The 20,811-nt window shown below is 34.9% G+C and overlaps 1 protein-coding gene across 1 annotated transcript in view; it reads right to left on the bottom strand.

Annotated features, from left to right (window-relative positions):
• Positions 1 to 20,811, bottom strand: part of LOC141506444 (AF4/FMR2 family member 4-like) — a 48,630-nt gene that overhangs the window by 12,967 nt on the left and 14,852 nt on the right. The window contains 8 exon segments of the mRNA XM_074213245.1: positions 128 to 222; positions 6,660 to 6,894; positions 10,340 to 10,431; positions 11,293 to 11,496; positions 11,498 to 12,211; positions 13,666 to 13,828; positions 14,127 to 14,164; positions 15,372 to 15,426. Coding sequence (XP_074069346.1) covers positions 128 to 222; positions 6,660 to 6,894; positions 10,340 to 10,431; positions 11,293 to 11,496; positions 11,498 to 12,211; positions 13,666 to 13,828; positions 14,127 to 14,164; positions 15,372 to 15,426 — 1,596 coding nt within the window.

Raw genomic sequence — 20,811 nt, 5'->3', positions numbered from 1 at the left:
GCTTTGTACTGATGGATAAGTATTTATCTTGTTAAAAAGTTTGTGTGTGTGCCTTCTAATCATGACAAGACTTTCACATTTAAAATTCGTCACCAATTTAATTGCTTTACCAATCCCTTTGCTTTACCTGTCATCAAAAACAAGCTTTGCTCTTCGAGTTTTAGAGCCATCGGGAATTTGTGTAGTTGGAGGATAGTTTGAAGAACTACTTGGAACCTTTTCCTGAAAAAAAGGTAATAAGCACATTTAAACAATTAGCTAGAAGCTAAAGAATTAATAAGATATGTAAAACAATACAAAAATTGTTTTCTACTTCAGGATATGTAATAAATCAACTCTTTAGCCTTTTGCAATTCATTTCAATTGATTTCAATTTATAAACCACACTTTTCTAAGATTTAAGAACTTCTAAAAATGCTCAGAAAATTATTTTTCATTTTACATGAAAACAGTTCATTTTATTCAATCAATGTCAAATAATGAAAACATAAGGATGGATCTATTGCCAAAATCACATTGCTTCATACAATTACTAGTAAATTATATGCTAAATCAATAACTTAAAAAAGACCAATCTGTTAGGCATGGATTAGTAATAGTTCATTCTTTTTCATCCCTAAATTATTTGCCTATTTGAAAAACTCTACTCAAGATGCTAGAGGGCATAAATTTAGACATGTTTCCTACATTCATAGAATATATATACACACACACAATATAAATAAAACACCTAAGTGTTTTAGAGAATGACAAAACAAAGTACAGTATGATGTTCTGAGGGAGGGAGGTTGCTACTGACAGGGGAGAGTAGGGCAATAGAAAGAATAGACATGGGTTCAAATTCTGGCCACGTTATTATATGATTTTAGCGAAGTCATTTTCTTTATGGAATTCAATTTTCATGCAAAATGACCAGAGTGGGCCAGCATTTCTTCTAGTTACAACCTATGATTTTATAAAATGTTACTGAGTTTGGCTCTAAAGGAAAAGTGAGACTTCAAAAGGAAAAGGGGAAGAACATTTCATAATTAACAGTGTAGCCAGGTTTGGAGGCACGTTTGTAATTCTGCTGTTGGAAAGGCTCAGGCTAATGGATTGGTTGAATTGTAGAGTTCTGAGCTACAGTAGAGTTCAAGTTTAAGTCTAGGAATAGTGTGGTGAACTTCTGGCAGAAGAGGCAAAATGGCCCAGGTCAGAAAAATGGAGCTATTTAAAGTTTTGGGGGTTGGAACTGTAAGTGGTCACTGCACCTCCAGTCTGGGTAAGATAAGGAGATCCTGCCCCCAAAACAAAACAACAAAATAAAACCAAAAGCAGAAGGGAATAATACAAGAAATGTAATGCCACAGTGCACTAGGGAGGTCCATGTATTCCAGATGAGTTTTTTTAATTAAGTGGCAAGTTTAGTGGCAAGAGGAAACCACTAATGATATCTGAGCAAAAGAATGACTCGATACACATAAGACAGATCATTCTGGGTAAGGGTATGAGGAATGGATTAGAGGGAAAAGATTAGAACGTGGAAATATATGTTAAGATGATTTTTAACAATTCAGGGAGGAGATAAGATGAATCTATGTATTAGGATGGTGATGGTAACAATGGAGAAACAGGGGATTAAGTCAAGAAATATTATAGAACTAAAAGGATTGAAAAATGATCATGAGAGATGAAAGAGAGGGATGTGTGTCGGTGATAACAGGGTAAGTAGCAATATCACAGAAAGTAGCAAATAAGACAAAAGGTGTGATCATGAAAATGGTGAAGTTGAAGTCCCAATGGGACATCTGAGGTAGTTAGAGATGTGGGTCTGTAGCTGAGAAGAAAAGTTAGCATAAAAAAAAAATAAACCCTAAGATTTGGAAGTCATCTGTATTAGAATTGATACATAGAATTGGTATCACAAATATGCCTGCAACTTTCATCCCTTAAAAAACAAGACAACTGTGCTTTCCAGTTTTCCTTGTTCCAAGTAATTATTTTTGGGGGGAATGGGAACTAACTCATTCCATATTCTACAGTAAATTCAAAATGGCTATATAACATGAATATGATACTACAAAAAATTTATAAGAGAAGCAGATCATACACCTTTTACAGTTATGGGTAAGAGGGGAATTTTTTTGGTGGGGGGGAATGGGAATTTTCGCAAGGCAATGTGGTTAAGCGACTTGCCCAAGGTCAAACACTTAAATAAGTATTAGGTGTCTGAGGCCACATTTGAACTCAGGTCCTCCTGACTCCAGGGCTAGTGCTCTATCCACTGCTCCATCTATCTGCCCCAGGAATTAAATTCTTAATTAAACAAGGGAGACAGCCAATTAAAAAACATGTCCAACAGATAATTCTAATTATTAAACTGAAAAGCTTAATATAAACAAAATTATTACATCTAACAGAAGATAAAGGAAGTAGTATACTAGAAGAAACAAATTTTTTAATCAATTATTGTACCCAAGAATTTTGCTACAAATTAGAAAAAAACACATTGAAACAACTCTAAGGTTTTACCCCTAGTAAATTGATCAAAGTGACAAGAGATCACTTAGTAAATCATATAAGGATTGTGAAAAGGGTCACAATGTATTGTCAGTGTAGTAGTGATTAGTATAACCATTCTGGAAAGCAATTTCAAATTATGATAAAAGTAGCTAAGATGTTCATATCCTCTAATCTAGTGATTTCATTGTTAGGCATATGTCCCCTAAGCCTGTCACTGATAAAAAAAAATTTCCTGTACACAAAATATTCACAACAGCACTTTTTTGAGATAACAAAGAATTAAAAATAAAACAGATGCCCACTGATTGAGGAATTGGTAAACAAACTGTAATTCATGAATATGTGAGAATAAACTGTGCCATAAGAAACAACAGCCATGTTGCAAACAGAAACATCCACCATAAAAAATAAAAACTGAAGTCTTTCAATTTTTACCCTACCCCCTGGTTCAAAGTGATACTCACTGTTTTCTTTCATGATTTCTTGAAATTTGATGTCTTGACTAATTTTTTGGTCATGGGTTTCAGATAGTCCAATGATTCACAAGTGTGTCTCTTTGATCTGTTTTTCTAAGTCAGTTGTTTTTGTTTTGAGATACCTAGTTTTTTTTGTTAGTCCTTTGGTATTATTTTAAGATTTCTATTATCTTAGGAAGTCATTAACTATTAATTGGTTCATTCTGATTTTCATGTTTTCTGTTGCTGTTAATTCTCTTTTGTCAATTCTCTCCTGTATTGCTCTCATTTAGTTTTTGAAATAATTAATATTTTTTAACATTCACTTCATTTTTTATACAGAGAACTGAGTCATTTTTAAAACAAAAAGCCATTCCCCAATTTACAAATGGTCAAAGGATATGCAAAGGCTATTTACAGATGAGATCAAAGCAATCCATAGCCATATGAAAAAATGCTCTAAATCATTAATTATTAGAGAAATGCAAATCAAAGCTTCTCTGAGGTACCACCTCACACCTCTCAGATTGGCCAATAGGACCAGAAAGGATAATGATCATTGTTGGAAGGGTTGTGGGAAATCTGGAACACTATTACACTGTTGGTGGAGCTGTGAACTCATCCAACCCTTCTGGAGAGCTATTTGGAACTATGCCTAAAGGGCAACAAAAATGTGCATACCCTTTGACCCAGCAATACCACTACTGGGTCTATATCCTGAAGAGATGAGGAAAAAGGGTAAAAACATTACTTGTACAAAAATATTCATAGCAGCCCTGTTTGTGGTGGCAAAGAATTGGAAATCAAGTAAATGTCCTTCAATTGGGGAATGGCTTAGGAAACTGTGGTATATGTATGTCATGGAACACTACTGTTCTATTAGAAACCAAGAGGGATGGGATTTCAGGGAAGCCTGGAGGGATTTGCATGAACTGATGCTGAGTGAGATGAGCAGAACCAGAAAAACACTGCATACCCTAACAGCAACATGGGAGTGATGATCAACCCTGAAGGACTCGCTCACTCCATCAGTGTAACAATTGGGAACAATTTGGGGCTGTCTGCAAAGGAGAGTGCCATCTGTATACAGACAAGGAGCTGTGGCGTTTGAACAAAGTTCAAGGACTATTCCCTTTCATTTAGAAAAAAAACTGATATCTTATTGTCTGATCTTGTTACCTCTTAGACTTCTTGTCTCTTCTTTAAGGATATGATTTCTCTTTCATCACACCCAATTTGGATCAAGGTACAACATGGAAACAAAGTAAAGACTGACAGATTGCTTTCTGTGGGAGGGTGGGGGGAGGGAAGTAAGATGGGGGGAAATTGTAAAACTCAAAAAATATCTTTAATAAAAATAAATTAAAAAAAAAAACACTTCATTTTTTCCAGTATTCTTAGTTGTTCTTGTGGACTAACTATATTTTCTTCATAGTAATTCTCTCCTGTGTGTGACCTGGGTATCACTATCACCATATTAACTTTTTAGTGTCAGATTCTGGTTAACTCATTTTTCCTGTCTTACTTCCTAAATTTGGACTTCACATTAAGGCTAGGCTTTTACCACTTCTGAAGTAAATGTTTAGACCATGCAAAGTCCTGTTTTGAATTCTCTTGAGTCCTGACACTTTTTCAAGATGAGTATTGTGTTCTTCAAGGATCTCAGGAACAGCTTTAGGATGCAAACTTTCAGTTAGCTCAAAACAGTCTGATTAGGGGGGATAAATCTGTTTTCTGACTTCCAGGTCTAAATTCCACAAGTTTCTGACCTAGATTGAGGTCTGACTAATCCAACTATGGATTTAACCCTCAGTGAATCTCTGCTAGAAAATACCTGAGCCAGAGTTCTAAATGACAGAAATGCAAACCTCTCCTCTGGTCTAAAGCTCCCTGAATTTGTTATTTTGCTGCAGGCTTCAGATTAGCCTGGGTGTTGGATTTAGGACCCTATTCATTATTCCAGTTAAAACAGTCACTGTCAAATTTGCTGTTGCTCAGTTTCAGAGAATCCAGTCTTGGATCACACCTACTGTTTTCCTAAGACTATCATCCTCCTCAGGATACACAAGGGATGAACCACAGCTTTGAAAGATAAGTGACAGAACTACAAGTATACACCTGTTACTGCTCCCTAAACAGGGTTCTGAACACTCTGTCCTGGATCTAGGACCACTTCCTGCCCTAGTACACCATGCTTGGCCAGCTCCATGCTGTTCTTTATTTGCTCAACTCTGTCCCCAGACCTCTGGTACCTAACTTCTGACACATTTATCTGCCAGCCTGGGCTTCAAATGAATAGTATATCAAAAGGAGCATTAAACACAGAACAGCTAATGACATCCTCTGATACTAATTTGTAGGAAATTGCTACTATCTAGTGGTCATAGATGCCTGAAGCCTTTCACCTCAAATTGCCAAGCAGACCACAGTCATGATGTAACTCCCTCCACATCCCCCTCCTCATTAATGTTCCATTCTCACCAGCTGCATCTATCACTAATCTTCTGTGCCTGTCTGCTCCTTGATTCTGATTATCTATTGAATATAGCTTAGTAATTACTTAGCTATTTCCTAATAGTGATCAATTACATTTTCTTTGTTGTTTTTCTGCCAGGCAAATGGGGTTAAGTGGCTTGCCCAAGGTCACACAGCTAGGTAATTATTAAGTGTCTGAAGGCGGATTTGAACTCAGGTACTCCTGACTCCAAGGCCAGTGCTCTATCCACCGCTCCATCTAGCCGCCTGAGACCAATTACATCTAACACAGCTAAACTTAGCATTCATAAATTCCTTAATTTTGCTGCCTTGCATGGAAATTATTCCTGTTTTCAAATCTTTGCTAACTTATGGAATCTTAATACCATAATATCCTAGGATGGTAGTTCAATCTTCTGTCTTTAAGGAGTTTCCTCAATTACCACAGTATTTGAAGAGAGATACATACAAAAGGTTAAAATTTTTACCTAATAAAATACAAACCTGAAAAACAACTTCTTTTTCAAATGTCCTGCTTACAAATTATATTGGGGGGGGGAGCTTTGAATGGCATCACTTTACATTTTTGAAGGGTTTTGATATGAATCAGTGCTGGCTTAGTTAAAAGTTTCCTTGGCTCTAAAAAGCTGAATGACTAATTGGGTTCATTTCACATGTTACTTTATTATTTAACTTGAAATCCAACCCTCAAATCGTCTATCAAAAATTCACTCTAAATGAGTGGTATTATTTGAATTAAGAGCCAGTTTTGAGTTTTATAGTCAATTAGCATTTTCAACCAGGAGGGCTAATCTTAATTAACATGGGAGTTAATGATTTACTAGGCTGTTTTCAAAGTTTCTCTCATTTTAAATGTTTTAATACCTTTTGTTTTGATATCATTACTTCCCACCATCATTCCGATGATCTCCAACCTTCCCCCCCAAACACAAACACAGAGTTAAAATCAGAAGTCATAAAGTGAATCTGGCAAGAATACACAACATTTAGATTCTCAAGTGCTAAAACTCACTACTGAAATTTACTATCAAGATGATGGATTTTGTTACTGATGTCCAGGGTCTACAAAATATGTTCTTTTTAAAATAAATATTTTCTATAAGATTTTTAAAATATTGATTAGAAAAATCACATGGAAATCATAATTTAAAGCAACAAGCAAACAAATCTTCAACTAACTCTTTAGAAAGACCTCCAAATTCTTACCTTGGCTTCCTTGGAACCACTAAAAACTTTCCCCTCTGTCTTTTTCTGCTTGGAAGTGGAAGAACTATTTTTACCACTACTCTCCTTGTTGCTGCTATTAGTTGATTTTAGGGAAGACGATTGGCTGACTGTTCTCTTCCTGGATCCATGTTCAGTTTTTGAATCTTTTAGGGGAATAGGCCCAGCAGGAGAAGGCAATGGATCCTTGTCTTTCACAGTACTCTGTTTGGATGACCTGCCAAATCAAATAAATGCAATTTAGTTCTTCAAATGGAGAAAGGAATAAGCAGAACATAGAAGACTTGAGTATTTTTTTATCCCATTGTTTTCAAGGAAAATCATTCTTTTGCTTAGCATTTGATGATCAGGGTCTGATTTGAATGTGCATTAATGAATTCATAATTATACAAATTTATACAATTATACAAAATTATATGAATATTAATGACCAAGATTTGCTCCATGGAATTATCAAGTAAATGTTCCCTTCTTTTGTGTGGATATGGAGGACTATGTGTGTTGAATATTTAATATTGTCAGGCAATCAATGTGTAGGTTCATTCTGCTGACTTGTTTCCTTTCTTAAAGCTATGGTACAATGAGTTAGAAGAGTGATACATTCAGACATCAAAAGATACAAAACCAAAAGCTATTAATAAAAATAATTTTTTTAAAAAGGCATCTAATTTACGTAATTTTGCCTAATAACAGATGTTCATTGTTTATCAACATTTTTTCCCCCACTTAAAATTTAAGTTTTACTGATGTCTTTTGCTTTTGTATCTGTCATTTCTGAATATGTCCTACCCAATCCCAACCAAATTCCTTCTTGTAATAAAGGAAAACAGTTGAGCCAAAATAATTAAGAGTGCATCTGACAAAGAAGGCACTACTTTGCCCCTGCTTCTTTGCCATGAGTGGGGAAGATAATTATATGTTTTATTAACTCTTTTCCAGATCATTACTGGTTTTTTCCAATTACTGAACAGTTTGGCCTCCTTTTAAATAATCTTTTTGTTTTGACTATTGTCATACTTATACAAATCGTTCTGCTTATTATTAGTCTGTCTGAGTTGCTATGAATCTTCCTATGCTTCTCTGAATTCCTAATATCTGTAATTTCTTAATGTGCAAAATTTCTCTACATTCCTAGTACCAGAAGTAGCTAGGTGGCATATTGGATAGAGGGTTAGGCCTGGAATCAGAAGACCTGGGTTCAAATCTGAACTTAAGAGCTTAATTGCTGTGTGATTCTAAGCTGCACTTAACCAATGCCTGTGTTATTTTCCTCATCTGTAAAACAGCAATAGAAATAGCATTTATCTCTCAGGGAGATGTGAGGATAAAATGAGGTAATATTTGTAAAGTGCTTTGAAAACTTTAAAGCACTATATAAGTGCTAGCTATTGCAATTCAGCTCCATATGTTAATCCAAAGACCACAAATTCATTTCCCAATGAATGGGCACTCACTTTATTTCCAGTTTGTGGTATCATTCATTACATGTGCTCCTAATGAGTATTTTCATAAACACAATTGAACATTTTCATTTTTTATCTCCTAGGAGTAGTAATTGCCAGGTAGAAGGAATTCTAGGTTTGAGTGCATGAATTCCACATTTTTTTCCCACATTTTTTTTTACATACGTATTTTCCAGAATGGTTGGATCAATGTCTATCTCCACGAATAATGTATTAAGTATGTTACTGATCTTTCAAAAACCCATCCCTCTACAGTTTTAGTTTTTTTGTCATCTTTGACAATTTTTAGAGTGAGGTGAAAACCAAGTTAATCTGCATTTCTCTTATTACTATTCATTTTAAGTATTTTTGCATATAGTTCCTGATAGTTTGCAATTCTTTTAGAAAATTTTCATATCTTGTAACCAAGGATTTATTGGCAAATGCAGCTTTACATATGTTGGATATAAACTTTTTTTGGAGCCAATTGGGATTAAGTGACTTGTTCAGGGTCACACATCTAATAAGTATCTAAGGATGGCTTTAAACTCAGGTTCTCTTGATTCCAGGGGTAGTAGATTATTAATATTTAATATGATCATTTTTTGCAAAGATTACCCCCATTTACAGTTTCTTCTATTTAGTCTGAAAAAAGTTTTTCTAATTTTATGTAATCAAAAAACTTATATGCTCTTTTCTTGATGATCTCAATCTCTTGATTAAGAATTTTCCCGGGGCGGCTAGGTGGCACAGTGGATAAAGCACCGGCCCTGGAGTCAGGAGTCCCTGGGTTCAAATCTGGTCTCAGTCACTTAATAATTACCTAGTTGCATGGCTGTGGGCAAGCCACTTAACCCCATTTGCCTTCCAAAAACCTAAAAAAAAAAATTTCCCCCTACTCAGATCTGTGAAAGCTATCTTTCCCTTTCCATTTTTCTTAAAATATGTGGGTTTTTAAAAATATTCAGAATGTACATATATTTGGAACCAATTTCTTTACTTTCTAATTATGAGTTTATAATCCAGGAAGAGAAGAATGGCATATGGCTTTTGTTGCAGATTCTTACATAATGTCAATATATTTGTTGTCTATGAAGTAATTTTCCCACAACCCTGAAAAAAATAACATTTTTATCTTCATTTATTTTTTACTTATGTGAACAGTTCTAGCACTAAAAAATGTAAAATTGGAACTAAGACTAACAGGAACTAAAGATCTAGTTGCAAGTATAATACTGCCTTGGAAATACATATGGAGAAACATTGGGTATTTTCCTGTATTATAATACTTATTAACTACCTGAATCACATATCAGGAAGATTTTAATATCAACCATTGTATGTAATGACAGATATTCTATATCAATTACCATTTTTTCCCATGTATAAGACACACCTGAATTTGGGGGCTCAAATTTTGGGAAAAAATGCATTACATAAAGTTACTGTACTCAAGTTTTATTCATCATAAAATTCAAACTTCCATCCATTGGCTTGTGCTCATCTGTGTTTGATGACGAATCTGTCTTAGGAGAAGTTCTGGCAGGTCTCCTGCCTGGGCTCTGATCTGAAGTTGACCACAAGCACTCCCTTGGCAAGTCTGGTGCATGGATGCATGCGCAATTCATTCTGTTTTGTGAACCTGAAGCACCAATTGTGTCCTCCTTTGAAATCAGTCACTTCTTTTTCATCAGCATCTTCTTGTCTCATGCTGAACCATCTTTGTTGTCACAGGAATTCCAACTGCCCTTTGCTCTTCAATCCATTTCTTCCATTCCCTCTCTAACTCAAGCCATTTGGCTGACTTGACTCTCATGGCTTTCTTCTGCCATGGTGTTTTCAATAGGATTTCTTCTTCCTGGAGCCAGTCTCAGATTCTTTTCTTAGTTGGAGGAGGATCAAACAGACATTCAGCAACATGATTCCCATTCACTTTTGCAAACTGGATCACTTTTAACTTGAATTCAGCACTGTAAGAAAATCTTTTCTGAACCATTTCTGGGCAGAATGTGGTAAAATGTAACCTAATATATGAGTAACAAAGGTGAAACAATGAGCGCAAAGACAACAAGAGCGAAAAAGTGGGAAATGCAAGTAAAAAAATTTAAAACCACTCTATAAGACACTATCAGTTTTTAGACCCCAAATTTTTTGGAAAGAGGTGTGTCTTAAACAAGGCAGTATATAGTATAACAATGTTCAACATTCACTGAAACTCACTCTCTACTGTTGGATGTCTTATGGCCTGATGATGAATTCTTCTCCTCAACCTTAGGCTTTTTGCTCTCAGAAGTTCGGCTATCATCATCATTCTAGACGAAACAAGAATATAAAACGTTTTGCAATTAAACTCACACATGCTTCTCAACTTCAATTTTCTAGTATCCTCGAAGTGGTTTATATTTAGCAGATATCAGCAAACATTACAGAACAGACCCCCCTCCCCAATCATGAGCTTGATTGAGTCTTCCAAGAATGATTCTCTAGTCTCTACTAAGCTGAGGCAGTTATGTGGCATAGTGAATAGAATGATACTAGTTGTGAGCCTGGGCAAATCACTTAACCTTATTTACCTCAGTTTCCTTTTCTGCACAATGAACTGGAGGAGAAAAAGCAAACCACTCTAATATCTGTGCCAAGAAAACTTCCAATGGGGTCATGAAAAGTTGGACATGACTGAAAATGACTTAATAAAATCTTTTAAGCTGCTGAAGGAGAGAAGTGATCATCCATTTCCACTTATATACACAAATTCAGGGCAGATAGCTGAAGGTTCTTCCTATGTTTCAAGTATATTACTGATGAGAAAGCAAAGTAGAAAGTTTAAGAGGTAGGTAGGAATATGGGTGTGTATGGGTGAATAAAACTTAAAATAGAAGAGAGTCTATTGAGTATTTATAAGCAAAGTAGTCCTGGGAACTCAAAAACATGTGCATGCAACTAATAATTCCAATCTACTTTTCCTTGATCTGTATATCCAATTATAGCATAGATAGTTATGAATAAACTTTCACTTACCCTGAAAGTTCATTCATACCTAATAGCAAAATTTGGTTCTAGAAGTGTCTTGCTACTAAAACTCAGAGTGACTATTCTAACATTGAAGACATCTATGGTGCATATTAGTTTGACTATCTGAGTCAGAAAAAGCCTTTCTGGTAAGCTTTACAAACCTTATGTTTCCTTTTCCCTTTAGTGGAGCCTTTATCTGAGACTTGTTTCTGAGGCTCTCTGGTGTGCTTCTCAGGCACATTTTTCTTTTCTCCCTTGGGGGGCTCCATTTCTTTGTAAGGCTTCCCTGGTATTCTTGACAAGAGATTCAGGTCAATCTTCACAATGAGTGGATACCTGTCATCAGGATCACTAAGTGGGGAAAGGGAGTTCCTTCTCTTCCATAGGAGAGAACATTCTTTGCCGAAAAAAGCTGTCTTCCTCCTCTACTGAGGAGGGTTTAACAGGAGTTCTGTTGCTCTCAGGATACTTAGGAGTTTGAGAAGAAGGAAAAAGGCCTTCACTTTCATCAGAATCAGAGGATGAAGTGTCTGTTTCTATGATTTCCCTAGATTTTTGGGAAGGTTTATTTGTTGACTTATACTTCTTTTTTTCTGTTGTAGATCTAGGGGAAGATTTGGGCTCCTTCTTTATATTAGGTTTTCTTGAGCCTTTTGTGGCAGCCTTGTGTCTGTTGGAGGGCATACTTGCTGTCATATCTACAGGAGTTTCACTTTCTATTTTTAGGCCCCCTCGAGGCTCTTCTACACCTGCCTTCTCTGTTTTTTTGGGTTGCTTTTTTCCTACAGTTCTTCGCTGTGTAGTGTTCTCACTCTGTGCTGGGGACTTTTGTCTCCCGCGACCACTCTCTGATCCTTTTTGAATAGTTTTGGAATCTCGTCCAGGAGTAGAAGAATTGGACTCTTTGGGTCCATTTTGCTCATTGTAGCCACTTCCTGGCCCTTGATCCCGACCTTCCTTTTTATAACCTTGCGAAGATGGGATATTACTATCTACAGAAGAAGCCGGTGACACTTTATGTGGATTTACTTTATTCAACCAATTGTCAAGTTGCCATTTATTTGTTGGTGGTGGTTCAGGCTGAAAGAGAAAACAGTACATCATTCCTAAATTAAATTTACTCCTCTCCTATCTTCTTAAAGAGATTAAATATAAATTAAGAGCCTGTTAAAAACACTCAATCCCACTAGAAAATTAAATGGCAGAGACAGAGCTAATGGTATCTGAACACAGACTGAAGTGCACTTTTTTATTCTTTCACTTTATTTTTCTTGAAGTTTCTCTATCTTTGTGTGTGTGTGTGTGGGGGGGGGGGTTATGCTTACTTTTACAACAAGACTATTGCATTAATGTGAAAATAAATTAATATTTTTTTAAGAAAACTACTTTTTCAACCACCAAAAAAAACTAATTGGAAGTTTCAAGGAAGGATTATCCCCCACCACCATCCTCAGTTCTACTAATCCAGAATCTGAGTTTGGAATTCTGATAATTTTGGCAAAAAAGGTGAATGTCATATATGGTTTCTAAGTGGCTAATATTCCCATTAAGGATAACTAAGTGGTACAACGGATAGAGCACTGGTCTTGGAGTCAGGAGGACAGGAGTTTGAATCCAGTCTTACACATCCTTGTCTTGCATCTAGGGTCATCTCTAATCATCTAGATTCACATCTGGCCACTGGACCCAGGTGACTCTAGGAGAGAAAGTGACTTAGCAAAGCACCCCCTCTCAAATTCAATTCATGTGCTTATCATGGCATCACCTCCCCGATGGCATGGGTCCTCTTCAAGAATGAAGGACAGACATCATCATCATCATCATCATTTTCGTAATCATCTGAGACTAAAAGCAATATCCTAAATAAATACATAATATTTAACAACAGCCTCTAGTACTGAAAAATCCCAAGAATAATGTTGTACACACTGGATGACATTTCACCTGCATATTCAATAAACTTTGTAATACACCTGTACCTACTTAGATTTTCTTATTTCCTGCCTTAATATCCCTGAGGACTTTAGGCATAATTTTGTATAACTTCAGTTTAAAATGGGGCACAGCAAGGTGGCAAGTGAATTAGAGCACCAGCCCTGGAGTCAGGAGTACCTCAGTTCAAATCTGACCTCAGACACTTAATAATTACCTAGCTGTGTGATCTTGGACAAGTCACTTAACCCCATTGCCTTGCAAAAAAATAAAATTATGCCTAAAGAAAAACTACCTTTTAATTGATTTGCAATATTACCTCAAAGCACCAAGTAGGTTTTAGACAAAGCAAATTAGACCAGAACCTTAAGAAAGGAAACAGGGAAAAAGTAATTAAATGATTTATATACAAAGTTCTCCTAGTCCTCCTCCCATGTAGCTTTCCCATAAGAATGGCGGATAAATTTCATTTGGATGGTCAAGAAAGCACTAAGTATTTCTCCTCATATGCTTACGTTCAGAGTCTCTCCTTCCAAGTAATCTCACTCTCAGTAGCCTATGAAAGATCAGCTCAAAGTAAGTAGAAACAGCTTTCACCCTACCTCAGGAGATGCACTTTGTGATGGCTCATTGGCTTCACTGTCACTGGAACTACTTTCACTCTCCGAATCAGATCCAGAGCTGCTTTCAGATCCACTATGGCTACTTGAGTCATCCCTGGAATTATCCGCTCCTTCACTATTGTGGTGTGATGGTTCAGAATTACTTAAAAATAAAAAAAGAAAGGATGAAATTTAAACCATCTGAATGAAGGAATTAATACAGCTGCATTCTTAAACTAAAAACAATTTCATTCAAGTCTAAACAATCTGATCATTAATTTATTTAATATTTTTGGACAAAAACATATTACGCAAAGCATTTTTAGGCAAAGCTGCCAAGATCCAAAATTACTTCACCCCATACACATACATATATAATACATATTACATACAAGCAATTATATAAACATTTATATATTATCATATCACACTTTCATCCCAAATAACACATTAATGCCTACCTTCCTGGTGTACTCCTTGGCACAGTTTTATCACAATCCTATAATTAAAGTACAATAAATTCATGATTCACACTTTATATTCTATATACTAAATGTGATCAATATCCTAAAGCCATAACTAAATGCATTATCAATTTACTTTTGCAACATTTCCTAATGCTTCCTTTCACTGAGGAATCTATATCATGACTATCATCTCCCTGACTGTACAGAGATAAAGTTATTTTCATCCTTTAACTTATCTGTATGATTATTTTGCCATAAATTTAAGAGTATATTTCTCATGCTCAAAACTATCACTAAAAAGGAGAGGCTGGACTCCACTGGCCCCAAAATAAATAAAATAGGCATAATATACAGTGAAGACTTTGGCTGTTATAACCCCTAAAAGTTATGATAGGTTTCAGTTTGATAAGCCATTTTTGTTAGATCATAAAAGTGCTCTTCAGAGTAGACTTGTCTCAATCTAAGAAAAAAAAGTTACAGTAGCTCTTTTCCTACAAGAAACCTAAGAGACTCAAATGTATTAATGAAACAGCAAAGGGAAGACTAAATTTCTCTCTCTCTCTCTCTCTCATGTGTGAGTGTGTGTTGGTGCAAACTTGCACATATGCATATGGGTTTTGGAAGGGGGGAGTGAGAAGAATGATGAGGGAACTGCAGAAGACATTTGTTCAAAACTGCCAGAACTCACAGAATAAAAAGCAGATAAGTCTTTGATCACAAAGCACCAAAGAGGCCACTAAATTCCTTCCTGAAAACCCTGATATAAATTCCTTCCTGAAAACCCTGATACCTTCTCATATAGTATTTTGAATATAACATCAAACAAACCATGATTTTGTTTTAAGATAATCCAGAATTTCCCTTAGTCAGAATGCAATAAACATTAATTTGAAAATATTGATCTTTGTTTTTGTAATAAGAATGAACTGTTTTAAATTCTGTAAGGGCAAAGAATATTTCATTTTTGACTCTATATCTCCAGTGGATAACATTGGGAAGCTCTTAACAGAGAGTGTTAACAGGAGACAAAAGTTTCTAGCACAGTGCTAGGCAAAGAATAGGCACTATGTTAAATTCCTACCCTCCCTCCCCCAGTATGTACTTAAAAATGCTTGTCAATTGATGTACATGGTGCTAAATACAAACATCAAGGATTACTATTACCATCACTTCTACTAAAGCAATTGACAAAGTCTATTATTTAGTTTTTAAATATGGGCAACATTTTAAATTACCTACCTGCTCTCCATCACTATCTTCACTGCTGCTAAGTTTTAAATCATCCTTTAACATACTAGAGAAAAAAAGTTGAAGAGATTAGGATAATTCAGAACACTCTGTAATACCATGACAGACATTTAAAGCCATCAATAATACTAGAAGTAATCACTGAAGAAACCAATGATTTAGGCAAGTCTACTCTGCCTGTTTCTTCTCTGAAGTAAAGAACAAAGAAATCAGGAATAATTTTAACCATTTTATGACAGCTAATTTTTTCTATTCATCTTAAAATCAAAGAAGTAAGATCATTAAGAGTAAATTCCCCCCCCCAAAAAAAACCCAAAACGATTTTTATAAAACATGCTTGATATTTAAAAGGACTTGTAAGGTTATTTAGTTCAATTATACCCTATAAATTGCAAGAATCATACACAATTGTTCATTAGCTCCCCCCCCCCCAGATGCAGCAGAAAGAGCTACAAGATGTAGTAGAAAGAGAAATTCCATTCAAAGTAACTTCAGACAATAAAAAATACAAGGAAGTCTACCTGCCAAGACAGACTCAGAAACTTTTTGAAAATAATTAAAAACACTTCTCACACAAATAAAATCAGATTAAAATAACTGGGCAAATATCAACTGCTCATAGATAGGCTGAGCTAATATAAGTCTTCCCCCCAAAGAATTACAAATAAAGAGAAAGTAAGCAGGGGAAAATATCTAGCTGTGATTTCTTTCATCCAAAATTCCCTTATAGACAGATATGGTCAAACATTTGTAAAAATTAAGTTCAATTTCACCACTCAACATTCTAATTTATCTAACCTATAATAAAGAACAAGGGATTTTGTCCTGCATTATAGATAAATTATGTATGAATGAAAGAATCTCTATTTACCCAGGGATGTGTGTTCAATAGCTAAGTAATTATTCTCCTGAAGAGTTTTTAACTTCTTAATATGGGTACTTCCTCTAATACCACAGACCACATATAATCTATCGAATAGCATCTTGTTCTGTATAATTTTTCATAAAATGTTATAAGTACATTATCAAGCAACACCCCACCCCAGTCTATGTGGTAGATTTTCCTACAGATTTTATTAATATTTAAAAGGTACCAAATTCAGTGCTTTTACTATTCATCTATTTTTCCTCATGCTAAATGACCAGCTCAACTACTTTTCTGAATCAGAGATTTATTTCTTGGAAAATATCTTTTATGTTGCTATTAAGGACAAATCGTTTTTAGCAATATGCCATAGCAATATCCATTATTTCTTCATTGCAATAATGCCTTTCTTGGGATACTGCAGTGTTCTGTGAATTACAGTCATATAATTACAATCATACTGGAGGATTGCTGGTATTAAAACATAGATATGTCAAAGTGCAGTTTGGAATGATTGAAAGCACTTTTATTCAATTCTGAGTCTAAGTGATTGTCCTGTGCATCAGTACTATTTAAGTGCTAGCTATAATTTATTTTTTAAATAATATGTTTTCTTCAATTACATGTAAATTATGGTTAATAATAATTATTACTAATTCATTTCCCTGTAGGAATTATCTTTTGAAGAGTCATGATTCTCCTGGAGGAGAATTAAAAGCAGTGATTATTTTTACCAATTATTTTGGTGGCATGTCTTTTAATTTGGATGATGATTTCAAAATCACATTGCATTCAGCAGAGACTTCTTTCAAGGTGCTTGGTCTGACTCAGCAGACTGGGGAAATATCCTGTTTTGTAAGGTGATGCATTATTTGTGACTTTTCATTTTCATCTTGTATTGCAAATGAATCTGTAATTATAAAGGAAAGTTGTCCAAATCTGCTGTATCTCTTTCAGAGGAAAGGAGTTTTCTGGCTAAGAGCATTTCTCTAGGCTTTTTTGCCCTCCCTTATTTACAATGTTTTATTAAACTGAATCATGCTTCCCTAGGAAATAACAATAATTAGTTTATTCCATATTACTATCAAGAGATTGTTCAAAAATTTGGGTTCCTCTTAGGCTTTTCTTCTCTTTTATTTTTTTCTTTTAACTTGGCACTGGTATTAACTTTTACTATAACTAGTTGATGGTACCAATGTATACAGAAAAGTGATACAGAAATGACTTACAACATCTTTAATCAAAACATTTTTATATGGTAAAATTCAGTCACAATTTCATTTTATGATGATAATCAGTGTTGACATTCATGTTTTTTAACTTTTTTAGTCTTATGCCCCCCCCTTTTCTTCTTTCTAAACCAATTTTCCCATGTACTTTTCCCTGTCCTTCTATATATCCAACCCTATTTTGAAATCTTTGAGAATCAATGTCCCTGTTAACATAGGATCTGCTACTCAGCTCCACTCTGGTATTTCAAAACTGTGGTCTAGAGGATAAGGGACTTACTAGAGTTAAGTCCAGTGTGGTCTTCACTGGACTCAATTTTATCTTAGGTTCCCTGCAGCTTTAAATATGTACTCCTACGATTTAGAGCAGTAGTTACTATCAGTAAAAAAACTGAGCATGAACTTTTGAATGAATATGTTTACTTATTGACAAAACTGCAACCTGTATTGTTAGAAGGAGCTTCTTTTGATACTTATCCATACCAATGAAATCATATGTTCAGCCTATAACCCTAACAAATTATACATGTACATACTAAAAATGTATATTTAAAAACACATAAAAAAAAGATTTTAAAAGGGATGAGATAAAAGATGAAATTCTAGCACCTATATGGAGTCACTGGAGCTAAATGAATAGGGGAATGACATGGATAGAAATGCACAAAGGAAAATCACTTAGGCAAGTAATTAAGGTGGATGATGATCAGAGGTGGGGGAAAATCATTGCAGCAATGGAGGCAAAAAGTGATGAGGAATGGCCAAAGTGTTTCCCTTCTTTTTTGTCTCACAGAATTTTCAAAACATAATAATGCTATTTATAATCTGACTTTCTCAGATGACTACTTGTATGGTCTCTTTTGATATTAAGATTCTTAAAGAAACTATAATATATAGAATGTAAACAATCCTTATAAAGTGCCTTCTTGATTGTTTGCTTGTAGCTATTTTTTTTATTTTTCTCCTGGCTTCAATATTTATACTTCCAACTTCCTTTTCACTCCCCCCCCCAGAAATATTTGAAAAATTCTCTATTTCATAAAGGGTTTCTTCTTTTTTCTTTGTAAAATAACTAAATTTTTCTGGTAAGTCATTCTTGGTTGTAGACCTTGACTTTCAGAATATCCAATTCCATGTTCTCTACTCCATTAAAGTGACAGCTGATAAATTTTGAGTGATACTGATTGTGGTTCCTTAATAAATTCCTTCTTCTGGATACTTTTTTTAAAAATATTGTTTGATAGGTCTGGGTTTTGGAAATAATTCTTGGAAATTTTCATTCCGAGGTTTCTTTCAGAAAGTGAACAGTAGATTTGATTTTCACATTGCCCTCATTCTAATATATCTAGGAAATTTTGATTTAATGATTTCTTGATATATGACAAGGTGTTTTTTTTGGTCGTAAAGAATGCCATTTCAAGAACCTGTGAGTCATTCTTCTATTTAGATGCAACATTTTTATATTTTCTGACTTCATTTACAGTAAGAATGTCAAAAAATGGATATGGTGGGTTATTTGTCAAAGATCTAAAGTTTAGAATAATATGGTTTAAATTAATATTTGTCAACTATCTAATAAACCCACACAATTCATAGCACCTTCAACCTGCCCCCTCTCCCTATTCTGTCACTGTTGATTGTATGCTCTCAAAGTAATATTTCTGCTGTTCAAGGCCCATCACAGCTTACCTAAAAATAGAAAACAGTGGGCTGGCCATGACAAGTAATAAAATATAAGCACTTTCTTATACAAGGGTGAAAATGAAAAAAAAAAGGCAACTGTTAAAAACCCATTAACACTTTAAACATTTAAAGTCTAAGGGAAGTCAAATTATCAAGTAGCCACTGGATATCCCCCCTTTTCAGTTTGTCCCCTCACAATAACCAAAGTGATATTTCTAAAGCATAGGTCTGACCATGTTGTACACATGAAAACCATAAATATTTCTTAAAATATAATTTCGTCTTTGGTATTTAAAGACCTTTACAATATAGCTGTAAGTCCACCTTTCAAACTGATTTCCCATTATCCCCAGTTGTATATTTTATATTCCAAAATAACATATAGTTGGAGTGCTTGATGAACAATATTGCATCTCACACCTCCATGTCTTTACGTGACCTGTTCAACACATGCGGAATGCTCTTCTTCCTTCACTTCTAAGTAAAGGCCTTTACTCTCCATTTGTAACCGCTCCCCCACACTTTACATATTATGTATGACTTAAGCATACTTCCTCAATAAATGTTTACTGAATTGAAGACTTAAGCTACCAAAATCCTCATTTTGTAATGTTTTCTACTCCTTAGATCATATTTCAATATCCAGTTAATGGAAAAAAAATTCTTTTATTATTATTATTCATACTAACCAACACACCTGCATTGTTAAACTTGATCTCAGTTCAGTCTACTCATCATGCCAACTAAAAAAAGTACTTCCCTGCTATGAACTTATCCAACCTTTCTGGAGAGAATTTGGAATTATGCCCAAAGGGCAACAAAAATGTGTATAACCTTTGATCCAACAATACCAGTACTGGGTCTATACTCTGAAGAGATTATGAAAAAGGGTAAAAACATCACTTAGAGCAGCCTTGTTTGTGGTGGCAAAGAAATGGAAATTGAGTGAATGGACATCAATTGGAGAATGACTTAATAAACTGTGGAATATGTATGTGATGGAACACTACTGTTCTATTAGAAACCAGGAAGGATGGGAATTCAGGGAAGCCTGGAAGGATTTGCATGAACTGATGCTGAGTGAAATGAGCAGAACCAGAAGAACACTGTACACCCTAACAGCAATGTGGGGGTAATGATCAACCTTAATGGACTTGCTCATTCCATCAGTGCAACAATCAGGCACAATTTTGGGGTATCTGCAATGGAGAATACCATCTGTATCCAAGTTGTGGAGTTTGATCAAAGACCAAAGACTATTACCTTTGATTTAAAAAAAAAACGTTATCTTACTATGTAATTTTGCTACCTCTTGTACTTTATTTTTCTTTAAGGATATGATTTCTCTCTCATCACATTCAACTTAGATCAATGTATACCATGGAAACAATGTAAAGACCAACAGACTGCCTCCTGTGAAGGGTGGGGGGGAGGGAAGTGAGATTAGGGGAAAAATTGCAAAACTCAAAAGAAATAAATAAAATTTTAAATAATAAATGTAGTTGATAATCAAAAAAAAGTACTTCCCTGATGGCTAGTACTAAGCACAAAAAAGAGAAATATTCTTTGGGTAGAACAAATAAAATGACTTTCTTTTTAGTACTCTTTATGTTCTGAGTTTAAAGACAGCTTTAAGAAAATTTCCTGACCTCCT

The sequence above is a fragment of the Macrotis lagotis genome, chromosome 1 (genome assembly GCF_037893015.1).
Source record: "Macrotis lagotis isolate mMagLag1 chromosome 1, bilby.v1.9.chrom.fasta, whole genome shotgun sequence".
Taxonomy (NCBI): Eukaryota; Metazoa; Chordata; class Mammalia; order Peramelemorphia; family Peramelidae; genus Macrotis; species Macrotis lagotis.
This window is presented reverse-complemented; position numbering and strand designations above follow the sequence as displayed.